Source organism: Oryzias latipes, chromosome 10 (genome assembly GCF_053564925.1).
Source record: "Oryzias latipes strain Hd-rR chromosome 10, Olatipes_Hd-rR_3.1".
NCBI classification, from domain to species: Eukaryota; Metazoa; Chordata; class Actinopteri; order Beloniformes; family Adrianichthyidae; genus Oryzias; species Oryzias latipes.
The window spans coordinates 24,413,439-24,432,518 of record NC_136246.1 but is presented as its reverse complement, the minus strand read 5'-3'; the positions used below and the strand labels follow the sequence as shown (position 1 = coordinate 24,432,518).

The 19,080-nt window shown below is 39.6% G+C and overlaps 1 protein-coding gene across 13 annotated transcripts in view; it reads right to left on the bottom strand.

The window, feature by feature from the left end:
• The window catches only part of afap1l1a (actin filament associated protein 1-like 1a), a 34,559-nt gene that overhangs the window by 7,058 nt on the left and 8,421 nt on the right, over positions 1-19,080 (bottom strand). For 2 of the 13 annotated variants that reach the window (XR_013658387.1, XM_078953641.1), the window contains exons 1-15: positions 6,395-6,535; positions 6,171-6,302; positions 5,796-5,879; positions 5,625-5,707; positions 4,430-4,565; positions 4,184-4,279; positions 3,882-4,096; positions 3,629-3,808; positions 3,462-3,545; positions 2,948-3,017; positions 2,619-2,723; positions 2,330-2,541; positions 1,039-1,184; positions 882-954; positions 519-633 (exon numbers count right to left, since the gene is read on the bottom strand). Coding sequence is in view for 12 of the 13 variants with exons in the window: in XM_078953641.1 (XP_078809767.1) it covers positions 519-633; positions 882-954; positions 1,039-1,184; positions 2,330-2,541; positions 2,619-2,723; positions 2,948-3,017; positions 3,462-3,545; positions 3,629-3,808; positions 3,882-4,096; positions 4,184-4,279; positions 4,430-4,565; positions 5,625-5,707; positions 5,796-5,879; positions 6,171-6,302; positions 6,395-6,452 (1,789 nt within the window). In the remaining variant the exon portion in view is untranslated. Of the gene's footprint in view, positions 1-518; positions 634-881; positions 955-1,038; positions 1,185-2,329; positions 2,542-2,618; positions 2,724-2,947; positions 3,018-3,461; positions 3,546-3,628; positions 3,809-3,881; positions 4,097-4,183; positions 4,280-4,429; positions 4,566-5,624; positions 5,708-5,795; positions 5,880-6,170; positions 6,303-6,394; positions 6,536-9,678; positions 9,995-19,080 lie in introns of those variants that run through there. The other 11 variants (XM_011480384.4, XM_020706709.2, XM_078953642.1 and 8 more) reach the window with 11 other exon arrangements.

The following is a 19,080-nucleotide window of genomic DNA, read 5'->3' as shown; positions in this document are numbered from 1 at the left end:
CAAGGTGGGGACACTTCGACTTGTGTGTGCAAGGCAGGTATTGAACCTGCAATCTTACGATCATTGGTCATGGGTTGACCACCCTACCACTGCACCACGGCCGCGCCAACCTTTTTATTTTATTTTTTGAAGCCAAAATAGGTATATTTTTGATAACAGCATATGTGAAGGAGTAGACTTTTAAAATTAAGAAAAAAAATAAACATTTAAAACCTGTGAACAAATGAAGGTGCGTTTTTGACTGACAAGTGACAATCAGACCATCAGCTGTACAACATCTTTAATGGGATTGTTCCAACTATGGCCAGGATCATAAGCCCCGCCTTTTCTGTGTTAGATGTAGGAAGCTGATTCGCTGTGGTGCCCCCTAAAGGGGAAAGCCGTAAGGAAAAGGAGATGATGGAGGTCACAGCTGACACTAGCAGTCAAAATCTCCCCACCTTTACACTTTTAATGGCAGTTCAAACAGGATATGTTCATGTGAGGCTCTCACTCTTTGCTTAGCTCAACATACTTACGAGAGTTTATTCGCTTGATGGAGGTCAATGGCTTAGTTCTGTCGGAGTCGCTGCTTGAAAAGTTTGAGCGCCGCTTCGCTTGATTCCCACTCTGCTGCTTACGGGTTTCCCTCAACTAGTCGGAGAGGATTAAGGAGGAGAGGCATGGGGAGGATGAAGGGAAACATTTTAGAAGTTAAGTTCATATGTATTTAGCTATACACTTAAATGAGACTGCTAAGTGTCTATATTTTTGTCCATTTGGGGTCAAAGGTGGATGTTTAACTTGTTAAAAGACCACTTTCCTTACAAAGTCAACTATTTTTTCATTAGTAAAGCTCCTTTAAGTACAAAAAAAATAGAGTGTCTGAGAATATGTCATACCTGCACGTCCTCATTAGGGACTTCATCATACGTTCTGAAGTCTTTAGAGGAACTGCTGGAGGAGGTGGCCCACCTGAGATCCCAGAGAGCAGAAAAAGTTCAGATCACAACATCCCTGCTTTGATCGGACCTCACCCAAGCATCCCAGCTCACTTACAGGAAAGAGCATCGTGCAGCATCTCGAATGTTTGCGATCGTTTCCACGTCAACATAGTCGTAATGCAAAGACTCCGGGTCTGTGGAGGAGCCCATCTCTGCCAAGAGGACGCCGAGCCATCGTCCAAGCTCCTCAGAACTGCTCGCCTGCCCAAACAGAGGTAGTTTTTTTTTTTTCACAGGTCAGTGGTTTTTTCATAAAACAGATTTGTTTGGTATTCCTATCCAAGATAAAAGAAAATGACCACTGCTAGGAAAGTTTGTTTATGAAGTTTCTATATTTAATCATATAAAAAAAATAGTTGAAGACAATAAAACTTCTTAATTTCAATCTGAATTTAATTTTCTTAAAAAAAGTAAAGAGAGGTTTATGCCAAATTTCCAACTGCGTTCCTAAATTTGCAAAATTGATGTGAGTATTGAGGCCAACCAATGAGCGGCAACTGTGAACCTACAGGACAACTTTGGTAGAGAGGCAGAACGGCCAGCCTCTGATCGGAAGGGAACAGGTTTGGTTACTGACTTACTTGCCTATGTAGCAGTGTCTATTGGGAAAACACAAAACCTCACAAGTATTTAGTGGTTATGTTGGTACCATCAGTGTCTCAATGTGTGTGTGACTGTAATGCTACATTCACACCGGGCATGTGATGTGGGTTCAAAAACGTACTAAACACGCAATTTTGGATGCGTGTTTAAGTGTTTACGCTGAACTGTTGCTACCAGATAATACTGCATATCCACCACCCACAGTTGGAAAAGCCAGTGCAAATCTCTTTAATCATGCTCCAGGCTTTTTTTTTCACAGCTCTATTAAGATATAAAAGACTTGGTGTCACATACTTCCCGTAACTACTCCTCAATGATCAATTTTCATTCGATTGGCACTTCCATGAATTGAAAGAGATATCATCCATATGTGACTATCAAAGCCAAATCCCTGACTGGCTGAATTTTCAGGCTGGTTTAACTTTCAATTTGAGTTCCTTGAACGTGTGTCTTATATGTAGAGTCCAAAAACGGTCATAGAAATTTGCATAAAATGCATGAACACAAACGTGTGCATGCACATTTACATAGACTTTTCATAGGAAATGCTTAAAGGTGTGTTGCTGAGGGGGCGGTGTCACGTAACTTCAAGCAAGGTAGAAAAGCACTCTATAAGTACTGGTATACCATTTTTAAGTTTACGCCATTGAGGATTGCTCTAATAAAGAATATGTCACTTTAGTAGAGCAATCCTCTGAATCTAACAATTGTAATACTAGTGCAGCTTTAAATGGAGCAGTTACCTCTAGAGCAGCCACTTCTGTGCTGTTTTTTAGAATACGGAAGGCGAAGGGGTGTTTGGGTCCAAGACCTGGAATGACCTCACACCCGTGAAGGGACAGTGAAGGAAGGGAGGTGTGAGGGTCCCCTTTGTCATGGTAAAAATGCAAAGAGCCTTTGCAAACGCAGCACCACCTTTCCCTCCACACCTGGTTAATCAGCACCGACAGGTAACCTGCAGAGAGGTGGGATGAAAAAGAATGACGTTTCTACATCCTGCAGACAAGGAAACACCCAGGAAAGTTGTTATACCTTGTCCAGGGTCTTTGTTGTTTGCTCGAGAATATTTTTTCTTAGAGAAGCTGATGATCTGTGAGATCTTGCGACCTGCAGCGAAAGCACTACGTTTCACCTTCCCTAGAAGAACAGAAAAATGATTTTAGCCTCAAGTTTTTAGTATTTAGCACTGGAGATTGGACAGTCAAACCAAATGTCAACTGATCAAATAATTTCCACTATAACACGTGAGAAGAAGTGACTAGAGATGGAAACTGCAATGTGAGTTGATGCATGTAGTTGGATAGTGGTTGTCAGCATCTTCATAGGCTTCTGTAAAAAATCAGAGTGTGGCAGAAGCTCACCATTCTCCTTGTCTCCAGCTGACACAACCACACTGTCAGAGTCAGACGTGCTTCTTTCAGCAGATAACCTCTGCAAATGAAACAGGTTTACACTTTCTCTACAAAACCTCAATGCTGTTCTTTTCTTTGCAAAGTTAAACGAGAGCAAGTGCTTGAAATGACTCTTTCTTATAACTGCAGAATCACGAAAACAGAACCCTACAAGTTTTTCTTCTCTACTTGCATCCTATCTGTGCTTCTTTGCCGTACATTTTTGTTTTCTGACTAAATGGTAAGCTTTACAGGATGCGCTTCTATGACACTAACTCACAGAGATCCCTGTCATTGCTGCTTCAGCACAAAATTACACTGCATATTTCCCCTTTCCCTTGCCAGACCTTTGTGATGCATAGAGGTGGGTGAAAGCAATTTGTCGGTGACAGAACAATTGCTACTTCACGCAGACCTTTCTTAAAAATTACATCTTAGGAATAGGATCAACAGGGAGGCCGATCATCCTCTCCTCCTCACATACCTTGTCAAGCTCATTTTTCCTTGGGATGACAGGAGATGCCGACTCCTCAGACCCAGTACTCTGACCAGTCACTTCTCTAACAACCTGTGAAAACATTTAAATGTCTTTCCAATCTGTTGTTGAGGACAACAGAATAACAGAAAAGTGTGTTTAAAATCTGAAATTACTGTGAGCCATGTTTGAGCCTGCTCCTTGCTCTGCACCGCCAGCACAATGCCATCTCCGTTGGGTAAGGTGAACCGAAGCTCGTGGTGCTTTCTCTTGCTGTCTTTGGGCACGTAAACTACAGTACACTGAGACAGCAGGAGATCCACATTGGGGGATGTGTCCTTGGAACTCTTGTAGCACTGTTACAAACAGATCCACAGTTTATTGAGGGCTAAAAGGGGCAAACAAAGTGCTGTCATTAAAGCCTCTAACTTGTAATCTGTTCTCTCGTATCACTGTGAGCTGCTTGCCCCACTGGCCGAAGCGTTTTTTGCGGAGCAGAAAGGCACAAATGCGGCAGTCTCGAGCGGGAGGCATGGAGCTCTCAACTGAGGGCCACTGATGAGTGAGCCGGATGTCAGGACTCCGCTCTTCTTCGTCATCCTCGTAAGATTCGTAGGAGCTGCTCAGAGCATCAGAGTCGTTGTCTGAACGAGAAGAAACAGATCACAGAGATTGACTTTTGGAAGAAAGCTGGCGAGAAAGCTTGAGTTTTCATTGTGTTTTCAGCTCACATGAGTTTTTGCGCTGTGAGTTGATGCATGTAATTGGGTAGTGGTTGTCAGCATCTTCATAGGCTTCTTCTATAGAATTTGGAGGGCTGGGCCTCCCTGTAAAAGCAAGGAATGCAATCGTGGATTCACTTCATGCTCCTAATTGCCATTAAAACATAGTGATTATTTATGTTTGGAGCAATGGAGGCCATGACAGAGAACTGCCACTAAGGTCATGAAGCTCAGCTGACGTGGGAAAAGGCTAACCTCGTGTGATTATGTACTCGGGCATCTTGCCAGGGCTGAGGGGTACTGCTTCCTCGTAGTACTCCTCTGGAGGTGGCGTTGTTGGCAGAGGGGGAGGAAAGATGGCTGAATGTGAGGCAGGGGAGTCTGCAGAGACCTGCAAAGGGTAAACAGAAACAAAAATGTTGTACAGTTTCTCTACAGCTGAGTAACAGCACATGAGAAAATACAGGAAAAAATAATGCATTTAATTACAGTCATCAGATTTATATTCCAGACATGCTTGTGAAGAGTGATGAGTATGTGAACATGGAAAACCCCCACATGGAATATAATCTGTGTGGTTTTCATCACCCTGTCTTTAAAAGCCATTGCAGGGAGGTGTTATGTTACTTTGGAGAGTAACGTTAAGAGAAGCTAGATATGAATATGAATAAAAAATACACGTCATGCAAACATATGTTGTCATTTCACCTTCATTTTTTAAAGCAAGGAAACTTCATTTGGATAGAACAGTTCATGTAAAAGAAAATTCAACAGCTTTAATTAAAACATGAAAAGAGAAATTCTAAAGAGATTTAAAAAAAGGGTGATCAATAAAATAAAAAGTTAAAGAAAGTTAAAAAAAAAGTTGAATTCACAGTAAGCTTAAAGTGACAGTGTGGAAGTGAACTTTCATAAAAGATTAATCAAATGCAGCTAAGACTTTCTGGAAGTCGCTCTCCAAACAGGGAGTGGATTTCCAGATATATGAAGCATTGAAGCTGAATGCATTCCTCCATGTTTAGCTGAAGTAAGTTGTGGCACATCCAGTCTTTTTCAATGGAGTCTGTAAAGGGCCTAGGTCTCCTGATGTCATTGTAATATATATATCTGTGTGTCATCTGTGCAGCTATGGTCACTAATGTTGTTCTTTGTAATCTGGGCCAGTTGGAGCATGAAGATGTTAAATAGAAGTAGCCCCAAAATAGAGCCTTGATGAACTCCACAAGTAATTTTTGTTGGCTCAGATGTGAAATTAAGAATTTATACAAAATAGTTTCTGTTTTCCAAGTATGTATGTAACCCCTTTTGCACTAGTCCAGTGAGACCCACCCAGGTTTTCACTCAATTGAGTAATATAGCATCGTCAACTGCATGAAAAGTGGCACTGAGATCCAAGAAGACCAACATGCTGGAAAAGCAGTAATTCACCTACAGCACTTTTCACACTTGCCTGCGGTTTTACAATGTCCGTATTCATGGCAGCGTCTTCCCTCAGATCCTCTCCAACGTCCTTTAAGTCTCCTATCGCACAGTCTGTCGCGGCATCAAAACGCACCGTTACATTTCAGTGTAGCGGTTGTTCAGAGCATGTATGCCTAGATGTGCTTCATGCTTAACGCACCAAATGTGTCAAAGAGCGACTCTACAAAGCTTGTGCCATTTCTGTAGACGGATGAGTTCATGTAGATGTAGTCTGTTCCTGATACTTGTGGATTGGAGCAAGAAAAAAACAAATATTACCGTAAGCCTTGCATCAAAGTATATACAAACTGATTCTGCATTAAAATAAATGGTGTAATCATCCACCTGTGTGCAAGTTGTGCATTGAGATTTTAGGTATAAAGGATTTTTTGCATGGTGTAGTTGCTTAAAATTCAACTTTCTTTAGTTGAAACAAATAAGTTTAAAATCAAATAAAGCATGTCTGATGGCAAATGGTATTTTGAAAGGGAATTTCTGATGGTTCTGCAAACTTAGTTGGATCTTTGGTCCTCACCCTGACCTGGTGGTTGGATTTGCTGAAGGAGATTCCACACTGACGTCTTCTTCTCCTGAATGGAGGAGCTGAGGTTTTCCTGGTCCAGCATCTTCAGCAGCACACTCAGCTCACTCACCAATGCATCCATGGCTGAAGAGGGGGAGGTGAAAAAGGTTCAAGGGGGCACGGATTTTGTTTATAAGCAGACAGGGCAAAGGTCAAGCCAACAAGTCTAAACAAACCCCAGGTGTATGTCCAACAACCTCTCTGCGCTTTGCTCTCCTTTTGTCCGGCTTTCATTTAATGTCAGCGTGGCTGGAGGTCTGTCAGTATTAATCCAATGTGTCATCACAGTCTCCCACCCAGGTTAAGACAGACTAAACAGCCAAAAAAAATGGGGTTTGTGGGAAATTTTCTAACAGATAATTAACTCAGAGAGTAAAAAAATATCAGGTTGGTTAGAATAAAACATTTCCCAAATAAAGAGCAGCTGTTAGCCCAATAACAGAAAGAGAAAAAAACTTGAGTCCAATTTGATGTAGAATGCTAAGGAGGCAGATTGACTGTTTTCTTGGCAGAAACCTGAGATCCTGCAGTTAACATTTAGAGGGACAAGTAGGAACAAGTAATGGCCCAGAGAGCAAAACAAGACAGCATGTAAAGGAGAACTTCCAGAGTCGGCTGTTGGAGCTAATAATCGTTTATAGGGTCTTGACCTTTTTCCCCGTTTGAGAAATGTAAGTCGTGGATTTGCAGAAAAAACAATCTGACAGGATTTCACAGGATTTTCTAAGTTCTTTAATTTTAAGAAGTCAAATTATTGGAATATGTGGTTCACACCATGTGTTGACCTGAGAGGTGGGACAGCTCCACTCCCTGTTCGGAGAGCAACACTCAAATAAACTGCCTCAAACCTCCAGCTGCTACACACCCTGAGAAAGATTTTCAAACTTACTACTGATGGGGCAAATTTTCCTTCTGTCTCATCTCCAACAACTAATAATTTCCTTTGTGCATGCTTAACTTATCCCCCCTCTTTAATCCTCAAATCCTTCTGGGAGGTCAGAGTCTCCACTAACAGATCTACTGCCACAGCTTCCTTCTGTCTCCAACCTTTTCCTTTACTCGCTCTCCCGTATCTCCATTTATCACAGTCTAGCTAAAGTGGACCCACTGAACCGTGCATCTTGTTGGGGTCAGAAACAGGACAGCCGCTGAGCTAGAAAAAGGCTTTGTTCACCGAGCACTCATATGGCAACAAGGCCTGTTGTACCAACACACAATCACAGACTTAGGGTGCACAAATAATTAGCTGTGTTATCATATAATAGGAAAGTCACAACCTCAGTTCCTCTGTGGTGCAGATCAGAACCATGCCACTTCTTGAAGACAGAAATACTTTTACAAGGTGGGTCTTCCTATAACAATGCCAAGAAGGCATTCAAGCATATAACAGTAACAGCAGGAGTGTGTTTGTGAGTATAAACACTCAGTTTTCTCAAATCCAGAGGTTTCCTTGCATTGTGTTTAGAGTTATGAGTGGCTATGAGGGATTAATTCATGCAGGGACCTGGTATTTCTCCTCAGGACAACCCCATTCACCCAGAGAAAATGAGGAAGTGGAGTTCATGTGGAGGAAGTTCCAAAAAGTGGGATGTCTTGGCCTGGTGGAGGCTGCATCTTTGCCAGCTGCTCCAGCTGTTTAGATTTTGGCTCAGGCACTGGTTTTTCCCCTAACCATGTAAGACAAAACCTCTTACCTCCTCCAGACCATGACTCATTGACTTCACAGAGGTTGAAGTTTATACCAGTCAGCACTAAATCATACACAACACAAAAATCAGAGCAGCGACTTCAAGGAGTTGGCGTGAAATTAGAAGCCACGCTTGAAACTACTGAGCTACTTCATTTGGCACAAGATTCAAGACGTCTCTTAATCCTCCAGAGGATCAAAACATTGTTAACCTCATGTCAAATTGAGTAAAGAGGTAATACTTTGTTGTGTTTGGGGTGTAGGTGCATAAGACCACCCTTGGAATTCTGACCAGGCTTATAAGAGAATATAATCTTCCAAGTCCCTAATATGGATCTAAGAAAACTTCTTTGGTCTGTCAGAGGTTTCACATTAGTCAAGCAAACTTGAGAGGGAGGGGAATACATAAACTTTGCATTCCTTTATTTATTTTGTTTTCTTTCCCATTGCGTGGACCAAAACACCTACAAACACCAGAAACTCATAACAACTGGGGGTTAAAGGGTAGTATTGGGCAAAATGACTACTCTCCAGGAGGAAAAACCTAAAAAAAATAAGGAACAGAACAACAACTGGTCAAACAAGTCTCTACTCTTTTTACCCCGGAACTTCTGTTTACGTAACTTAATACGGTTGCGTCACTTCTGCTCTTTGATCAGCTAATTAGTTTCTATAAAGCCAACTTCCCAGATTTCATTGGCAGAAGAGCCAGATTAACGTTTCCTCAGATGGACCAGGGATTGGTGTTTTTGTTTTTTCTTTTAGCCCATCACAAAGTTCAGATAAGCTTTCCCATCTGCCAAATGAAGCAGAAAAATAAAACCAAAAAACATTCTCTGGTTTAGATTTGACATGCCACTGTGAGTGCATCCAAAGACATCAAAAAAGCTCCAAAAACTTGCAGGCAACTGCAAACAAGCTTCTGAAATAAACAAATAGATTGGAAAATGTTTAACCAGTTTTGCCCTAACCAAAAGGTTGGTCAGCATTAGTGCACTATATACAGAATCTGTAGAGCTGTTTAAAGGTCTGCACACGCTCAAGCATTCTGGTCTTCACGCATGCTTGGCATCTGCCGTTAAACACCAGTTACATTCCTCACCTTGTTAACAATGCAAGGCTCTGCATAGTGCATTTGTGTGTTTGTGAATCAGAGAGGGGTCTGTTTAACCCACAAGTCTCATGCCTTTAGGAGGAGCTTCCACTTATGCACTTTTGGCTCTAAAACTCTGCAGGGGATGGAGCGTGGGGGCGGAGGTAGGGGCGAAGTCAGAAGGGTGAGTAGCGTTCGCGAATTGAGCACCTGTGCTAACATGTCCAACAAGCTGATCCGACAAATATGACAAACTGGATCTCGATCGAGTGAAGCCTTTTTTTTTTTTCTCTAAGCTCCAAGCTCAAACCAAAGAAGTTCATTATGTTGACTTTTACTGAATTAACTTTAAAGAAATACATTCAGAGATGCGGCTGCAAATGGATTTCACAACATCACACCCGTACTCACTATTACTAATCACACAAAAACCTGCAACTTAAAACTTTAAAAAGATAAAAAGTAATCTTAATCTTTTAAATAACTTACATTCCAGCTTTTGCTCTTATTTTAAAGAGCTAAAACAATGATCAAAGCATGAAAAGTGCGACATCTTCTGCACAGTGACAGACACCTTTTCCACCTTTGACAACTACATCTTTTTTTGTTGTTCCCTTTAAAAGCAGCATTTGCTGCAGCTTCCTGCTGTGTTACCAAAAAAGCTTTTGTGAAAAACTTACCCTCAGCAGCAGTGGACGAGAGTCCCACCATTCTGCAAGGTTTGAAAGCAGACAAACTACCTTTATCATGCACAAAAACAAATACTGAAACACTCCTTGGTTCGAGCCTGCTCTGGGGCCAGGAAGCCTTTGTAGTGCAGGTCTGCTGAATTTACACTCCTTTTACCTCTCCCTTCCTCCTTCTGATCTGTTATCTCCCTCCACCTCCCTCTCACACTTTGTATCCCCTCCTCTATTTTTTTTCTTCTGTGGTGGAGTGGGTTTTCAGGGAGATGGTTGAGTGTGTCTGCTGGATCTCCCTCCACTGTAATCCTCAGGATTGTACAGCACCTGGGAAAGACTTGCAGTGTAAACACACATGTAGGTGAATGGATAACCCACACTCTTTTGTACCTTAACATTCTTACCCCGTGTTAGTATTGTCAACCTTTTACTTGCTACTCGCCATAAAACTTTGGTTCTAACAGAAATCGGTACATTTCTCAGTAAAGCTAATCTGCAGGTAAAGAAAAAAAAAAAAACAAGAAAGTTTATTTTAGCTAAAGTGGTTTGAAATAAAAGTATGTGATACTAGTAACTGCTCCAAACTGGATGTGTGGACAAGTTGAAACTTTGAAGGATATGATTCGTTGCCCTCAGCCAGAGTCACATCCCCCGGCAAGAGGTAACATGTTACCCTAAATCGCGCAAGCAATAACGCCAACGCAGCACAAAGAGCGCCCGAGCATGCACGGTCCAATACACAGGCATACGCAATGCAACACAAAAAGACAGACATAACAGTGCTTCTTCTCAAAAGAGGCTTTGACTGTCAGCTGTCTGCCACAAAAAAATTTCAACATTCAAAGTCAAGATTAGAGTCTTACTTAGCATGCCGTCATCAAAAGTTCATTAAGTTTAACACATTTGGGTTTGAAAATTCCTGTCCTGTTTGGTTGTTTTTTTTTTAAAGTTTTTTGGACTGTTTTGGAAAACCAGAAGTGCAGGGACAGATGGTCAAAGCAAGTTTGTAAAGATTTATAAAAAATAGAACCATGCCGCATCCAATCAAATTTAGGTTATTCCGTCACTGAGCTGCAATAATTCGCTGAAACACTCCCAAAAAAACGTATAACTCAAATTCAACTAAAAACTGGCCAATCAGATGCCTCATTTAAAGTATGTGGTGCCTCTTGGCCCCCCATGTCAAACGTTTGAAAAGTTTGATTGACATATTCTCCCTGATCTAGCTTTCACTGGACGTGGAGTGGACTTACAACAAGCTCACTCCTGATTGGTAAGAGTGGTTGCAATAGAAACGTTGAGTCATATGGACTCAGACCAATCACTGCTTTTTAACGGTGTCTGGCTTCAACATTTCTTTGGTTTATTATAAACTAAAGAATGAAAAGAAAATGTGTAGAAGAAAAAAAATCTGTGTGCAAGTCAAAGTGTGGCACGGTGGAGCAGAGGTTAGTGCTCTCACCTCATAGTATGAAGGCCTTGGTTTTTGCAAGTACTCATGCATGTGCAGGTTTTCTCTGGGTACTCCAGCAGCGACTTCCTTCTACAGTCCAAAAAACATGCTTCATAGGTTAATTGGGTTATTTTTAAATTTGCCCTGTGAATGTGAGGGTGTGGCCTAGCAATGGACTGGCGACCTGTTCAGGGTCTGACCCACCTTCGCCCAACAGTAATTGGATTGGCTCCAGAAAGAGATGCAGCAGGTTCTGATGATGGATGGATGGACGGTTGTAGTCAATTTGTTTTAAATTATCTGTCTCGTAGAGCATAAAGTTGGTTTTGGTTGTGTTTACACCAAGCCATTTTGAGAAATGATTCATAATAGGGGGTGTCTTGTGAGTGGTATCCTAGCTTTGGAAAATCTGACTTTGGGACGCTTAGAAATCAAACCAGATTCTATTCACACCAGAGCCAGAAGATCTATGTTCTGGTCCACCTTTGCACAAAGTGATCGCAGTAGCAAATCAAGCACATTTTGGGTTCAAATGTTCTTCGGCACAGTTTAAGCAGGCCTTTAGCCAACAAAACATTTATCTTAAATTGTCCCAGTTTTTTTTTTTACAAGCAAAGCCTACATTGAAAATGGCTCAAAATGGGTTTGAGACAGCTGGGAGGATTTCATGACTATTTTGCAGAAAGATTTATCTCCACTTCTTTTGAATATGTCAAAATGGTTAAGGGAGAGCTGCAATGACTTATGGGAAAATTAAAAACTCCAGTCAACTTTTAAAGACATAATAAGGACCTGTGAAAATACTGTTTAGAGTAAAGTGCAAGGAACTGTTTCTTATTTTAAAAACAAAGGATGGTCCAGTGTTTCCTTCGAAATTAGAAATTCCAAGCTAATGCAGTTTTTTTTTTTGTTTTCATATTGGGAACTCTGCTAGGTTGCATCAGGATCTATCTCACTTTTTTCACTTGTTCTTTAGTATCAAAAACAAAGATGGCAACTAAAAGAGTTCAAAAAGTATAACCCACAAAGCTATTTTAATACCACATATCTCTAAAGAAAAGAAAATCAGGAATTCAGATTTTTATCTCATGAAATACAAAAAAGAGAAAAAACTTTGAAAACAAATCTTTGCCAAAACTGTAACAATACCCAAATTATATTTTTTACCTTAAAGATTTATGAGAACCCCACATAGAGGTCATAGATCCTACTCCCACGAATAAATCCTTCAGTTCTCTAAAACATGGGTGGACATGAAGGCTTTGCAAACACTAATGTTTTTTCAGGAGAACCTTAACTCTGAAGGCAAGGCATAACACAACAGTGACTTTCTGTAGAAGGGCATGTTAGGTATATTTGATGCTCAGCTGGGATATCTTCTTGCATAGCCGCACAATAATTGAAGGGAAAGATCAAAGAGATAGAAAGAACTTAACGCAATAACCTTGTAATCTCAAAGGATTTATCTTGATATGGTATGATATATTATCCTCAGATGTGGAACAACACACTGCTACATATCTCTAAAGAAAAACAATGGATGCAAAGAAAAAAAGAAAAGCTGGCCATACAAATGCCAGAACTTATCTATGGTGAGAAGTTTGTTTTCATCATTTTCTTTCAATTCTCCGTCTGCTCATACAAATACAAGAGCCACACCCCTCTAGGGCCCGTTATGGGATAAAAAAACTACTTCATGCTGTGACTAAATGTGACCTATGGACTCTTAAGTTCCACTGTGGCCCCTTACAGAGCTGAGGAAAGACAACAATGCACTTTAAGCTGTAAAACACACAAAAAATCCCTTTATATCTGATTTGATATACTTGTAATATTGGTGTGGGTTAAATGCCAATCATGTGTTACAAATAGCATTCTTAGAACTTGAGTATGACTAATTTAATAGTGCAAAAAAAACAAAAGTTTAAGAAAAAGTTGGTGTGAAAACCTCAAAGGGCTGTATCATCTGCGACCCCACAAGAGACCAGTACCTTATGAATACTGCTGGCTTTTTTCCACCCTTTTTTTTCTGGAAGTCCCCCCTTCAATGTTTTCTTTCGACATGTCAAACATATAACTGTTTCCCAACCTCATTTGAGATGAAAGCCCAAAGCTTGTTGAAGAAAATGATGTATCTAGAAACAGCGTGAGTGCATGTCAGTGCACCCAAAAAGACTCAAAGCATAATATTGTTAAGTGGCTTACAAGTGAGGGGTTTCAGTACAGAGATGACACAGCGTGAATACTATCTTCATGCTGTGAGAAAGTTTTCCAAATACCACCATACTACTTTTCGGTGAGACAACCGCTGAGTAAAAACATACAACAAAAATGTCTGAGAAAAAGTTTATCTTTCTGATCAAAAACCCCTAAGTTGACCTCACCTGTATGTATTAGTTAGAGATTTAGAATGTAGCAGATGTGCAAATGTGAACTAAACCAGACAGTGTACAAACACTGTTTTCTCTCATGTAAAAGTCCCCTATAATGATGAAATATCCTCCTACTAAACTCCTTAGATTCCAGGCATTTCCAGAGGGTGACGGATTTCATCTCCTCTCCCTGCATTAAACATGTCTAGGCATTTCCAAGCCAAAAAAATCCAGAGCCAACAACAAGTAAACAGAACTTGGTCATGTTTGGGAAGCAAACCTGAAGCTTCTTCCGTCTTTTATTACCGTTTAATGTCATTGGTGGAAAAAACATGGTCAGTGTAGCTTTGAGTAAAAAGGTTTTTTATAACCCGCCAAAATTAGGTATTAAAATGGAAATTTTACAAATAAACTAATATGTCATTGAATTGCATTTTGTCTCAAATCAAATTGTGAAGCTCTTAAAAAAATGATCTTTGTGAACAGTCCTTCAATTATGTGTTCACAATAGAATATCATCAGTCACTCAGAAAATGCAAAGCTCCCAATGTATACAAAAAAGCAGTTTCAAAAAAGCAGTTTTTACTGAATATGAATATGTAATTACCATACTTTACATTTTTTTTTAAAACATATAAAAACATCTTTGTAGTTTGTTCATTTTTAAATATTTCTACTGTACATGGTTCAGCTCTTGAAAGTATTGTAATCTAAACCATGGTTAGCTTAATTACAATTAATTATCTGTCATACCTGCCCAAAGAAAGCAGCAAAGGAACCCCTGCCCAGATGTGAAAGTGTCCTTCTTGAGCAATGATTTGAAATTCAAATGTGGACTTAAGAGAATTAGAAGGCTATGTCTTGTTAAATTAACTAGTAAAGTAAAACAAATGAAACTTAAAATACTGATTAATGATTAGTTGAAGCTTCAGTTGTCACTTTCAGTCTTTCAATTTTTTAGCTCAAACAGAAAACCATATTTTCTTAAAGGAGACCAAAAGTTAAAAAAAAAGTTAGATTTCTAAGATTCCTTTAAAAATGTCATAATTCAATTCATAAATCTGCTTTAAACCAGAATCTTCACCAAAATTTGATCAATTTTAGTGTGATAAAATTTTCCTGTGGTACAGATATAAGCTTTGTCCAACAAACTCAAACTTGAACAATTTTCTCCACATCATGCCGAGTGCCTAAATTCTCTCTTGCAATTAATTTTTTCTCCTCCTCCTACAGTTGATAGGGTTTTCAAGTAACTGCCTTTGTCATTCATGCTCCCTTTAGAGATAGACTTCCTAATGATGTTTATGAATTCACGTATCGCCTTAAGCCTTCTGTTTCCTCTTCCTGTCAGCGGGCCCACTGCCACATTTACTGCAGTGTCTCTGGTGACCATGTTCTCATTGTGCTGCCTAGATCTTAGGCTAGATAGAGCTAAACATATGTGCTGGCAGAGTAGCAACTGCAAAAGAAAGCATAATGGAACCCAGAATGTATTCACCAACCTCTGGTCAATCCACAGTGAGATTTTATTTTATTTTTTCAATGTAAATTCAATGAATGGTTGGTAATGTCAGACAGACATACCATAGTAAATACAGTTTCCCACATGCAAATTACAAAGCTCTTGCAGCCCAAGAAGAAAACATGTGGAAAAGCTTATTTAGTCTGGAGGAGTTGTAAAGATTTAAAAAATGAAGGAAAGAGGAGAAAAACCTGATCTCCCTACTGTTTTTTTATGACACCCAGGAAGACGCTTCAGGTTACAATAAAATGCAACTTCAGACCCCTCACAACATGATACATACAAGTGTAAAAACACAAAAAAAGCCCAAAAAAATGGTCTGCACTTTATCATCCAACATGTTTACTTATGACTCCAGATGCTTACTAGATGTTTGCTGTCAACGCTTGCTAAACGTTTGTGGCCCACCATGTTACAAACTGTCGCCTCAGCATATTGCGTCCTACAACACACCATTTCCCAATCCTACATTTGTCAAGAGCATGCATTCCACAGCTCAGTTACTTTCCTTAATTATCTTAGTTAAAAATCTCTGTGAAGTAAAAAAAAAAAAAAAAAAAAAGGGCTCAGATTAAATCCAGCACATTTTTGCAAATGTTTGTCTGCATCATTTTGGGTGTGTCACTTTACTCCAGACATTATGTCTGAAAAATGTCTGCCATAAATATGCATTCTTGTTCTTTTAATTAAAACTATAATGATTTAGTTCCAGATTTGAGGGGGGAAAAAGGGGAAAAAACTCTGCTCCAACTCATTATTTTTCCTTAATTTAGGTGACTGTGAGGTTTCTGTGAGGATGGTGTGGGAAAAATGATGGATCCTTGCACTTGCCTGTTTATGTATTAACTATCCTCTGAAGGCCGTTACACACTCAAGCTTTGAAACTTCAGAAGGACATGGTTTCACTGTAGCTTAGTAATGTGGGAAGCACTGGTCATGTCTACAGTGGTTATCTCAAAGAGTCAAGGGCCACAGTTGGAGGTCAGGTTAGAAAGGCATTCCTTCTCATGTCCACCGTGTTTGTTCAGTGGCATTCTTTGAACTCCAATAAAGTTACAGTTAACCATTAAAAAAAGAAAAAAACGATCATTGAGAAACAAATGGAGCAGCAAAAACAGTACTGCATAATAAAAACACAATACAAATCAGGCTTTAGAGAGCTTTTTTTATATTTAAATTAAAGTTTAATTAAAATTAAACTTCACCAATAAACTTTTTTTCCTTGTACAAAATGACATAAATCTGCTTTCCTTTGTGAATTCCCTGAGATCTGACATCTACTTTTGAAATCATAAATAACTGTTTCATGCAAGCTCACAAGTTTCGACAAACGTTTAGAAACTGTAAAGAATTTTTCCATAAATAATTTATAATGTTTCAGTTGCAATTTGCCAAATACATATCTGCATTGGTGAATTCCCCATAACAGCAAAGACACAAAAAGGTATGCAATAATAGGACAAGAGGTAGATTTGCATGTTTTAGAAAACAACACAGATTTTGGATCTTCCCCCTAGAGTATTTTTTTTTATTATGATCATATCATTCATAGACAAAAAAACAAAACATGTTTTCTAGGACAAGGTTTCTCCAGAGCAGGAGGAGCAGGAGTTCATCAAAAATTTGCCTCCGAGTTATCCTGTCCTGTCACTCATATCTCAGAGCTGTTTGCTCCTCCGCTAGCTTACACCCCCTCACACCCCCAACCTATCAAGTGCAACTAAAATATTGGAGCTATCCAGCCGTACAGTTTGAGCCAGATGCCAACTCGGACGAACATGGATCTCGTGGCCCAGCGTATTTTCTGCATCACGAATAAGATCTTTTTCAAGCAGCATTTGTTCGTCTGCCCCGATTCACGATTTGAATAAAGAAATAGTCAGAAATGCTATTTCGAGCCTACTTTTCTTAATGTGCGTTTATGACAATGAGAAAAATACCACAAGAACATGTTAAAAACACCAAAAGCACAATTTTTCAGGTGTTTAGACATGCAGACGCAGTGAAACCTTTATTCAAATTCACAATTAACAAACTAAATTTACCATAAAGGAGCAATTTAAAGCATTCTAAACCTAGAGGGACATAGGACTGATCTGATGAAGGCCAATTTGTAGTATAGTTCACAGTCCTGCTATGTGGAAGAAATTGTGTCTCTTATGAAATTTTTTTGACAACAGAGTTAAGTCTTTGTTAACCTTTCTTTGCAGTATGTTGTGTTGTCTTGAATTTCTGATAAAAATGTACTAAGAAATCAAATCAATCAAAACAATTGAATGAACGAGAGTGATAAAGAGTTTTTTTTTCTTCCTTAGTAGATTTCGAATTATTTTGTCCTTTAAGTTACCCTCAAATAAGATGAGCAGTTGAACGAGACTATGCAGACAGCTGTTGTTAGAATCATTTTTAATCTGAAATAAGGTCACAGGCCACAAAACTGATCAATAAGAGTGGATGCCAATCTGCTTTCGACCTCTCACCTTCAACCTTCCTCTCATTTTTCCGTGTTTCACTCTGATTTATTCAGGTCTGGGATGGCAGAGAGGGACTGACTCAGCCTGGTGTCAGACAAAGACCCTACAGTGCAGCCAGTATTAATCAGATCACAGAAGTGCCCTGAGTCCTATGAGATCACCACAATGCTATGTCTCGATTACAGAAAAGTATTCACTTACTGAAAAAAAAAAAAATCTATTTTGCAAGGGGAAGTCTTACTTTATTGATGCTGCACAGACAGGCTAAGAAACACGGCCTTCAAACGCACACACAAATATGAACAACAGGAGGAAAAGAGGAAGCTTTGTTTCTGTCTTAACTTTGCCGATTTGGTCTGGGACCAGAGCTCAGTCTTTAGTTCTTTGGGAAATCTTAAAAAATAAATAACCATCCTAATCTGCGTAGCCTGTTGCTGCATAATGTTACTGAGAAGTTTTTACATTTGGTAGATAAACTTAAGAAAATCATATATTTTAAAAAATACCAACTTTACTCATTTTCATTTACAATTTTTACCTAAAAACAGAGTTGAGGTTTCACGCGCTGTTCAAGCTTTGTTTTTTAATCGAACAATAAAATATAAATGAAATAAAGGAAGGTTTCCCCTCTACAAATGTAATGGAAATTAGAGCTTAGCAGCTTCAAACGTGTTTAATAATAAATAAAAAAAAACTAATAAATAACGGCAGAGGAAATACACGCTGGATCCGTCACTGTCTAGCCAAAACCGTAGAATAAGTGGAACTGCGCCCAATTACGCATTTTTACTGACGCTCAAATAAAAAACTACGATTTTCTTAATATGCAGCAAAAAATGCAAAAAAAACACCAAGCCAAAAAAAAAAAAGAGACAAATATTAATTAAAATATTTTCTAAATTATTCAACACTTATATTTATTAATCCTCTTCACCCCTGTCGGGGCATAGGGCGTCTACTAGGTCTCTCCAGCCTCTCCTGTCCTGGGCCGTGGTTTCTATCTGGCCCCATGATAATCCAAGAGATTTGGCTTCCGCCGCCGTTGTTCTCTGCCATGTTGTTTTGGGCCGTCCTGGATTTCTTTTGCCTTGTGGGTTCCACTTTAGCGCTTGGCGAGTGATACTGTTTTGTGGTTTTCGGAGCGTGTGTCCGAGCCATCCCCACTTTCTCCTTTTGATTTGATTCTCCACTGGCTCCTGTTTGGTTAACTTCCAAAGGCATTCGTTCGTGACTCTGTCTTGCCATCTGATTCTAGTGATGGTCCTGAGACATCTATTGACGAAGGTTTGGAGTCTATGGATTGCGGATTTGGTAGTGCGCTATGTTTCGCATGCGTATAACAGCACAGATTTTACGTTTGTATTGAAAATTCTGAGCTTTGTTGCCTGGGTGATGTGCTGGGATGACCAGATAGGTCTAAGCATCTTGAATACTGCGGCCGCTTTTCCGATTCTTGCTTTAATGTCTCGGTCTGTGCCGCCATCTTTGCTGATGATACTGCCCAGGTAAGTGAACTGCTCCACTTCCTCTATGACCTCGCCGTTCAGGATCAAGTTGTCGACTCTGGTATTATTTGAC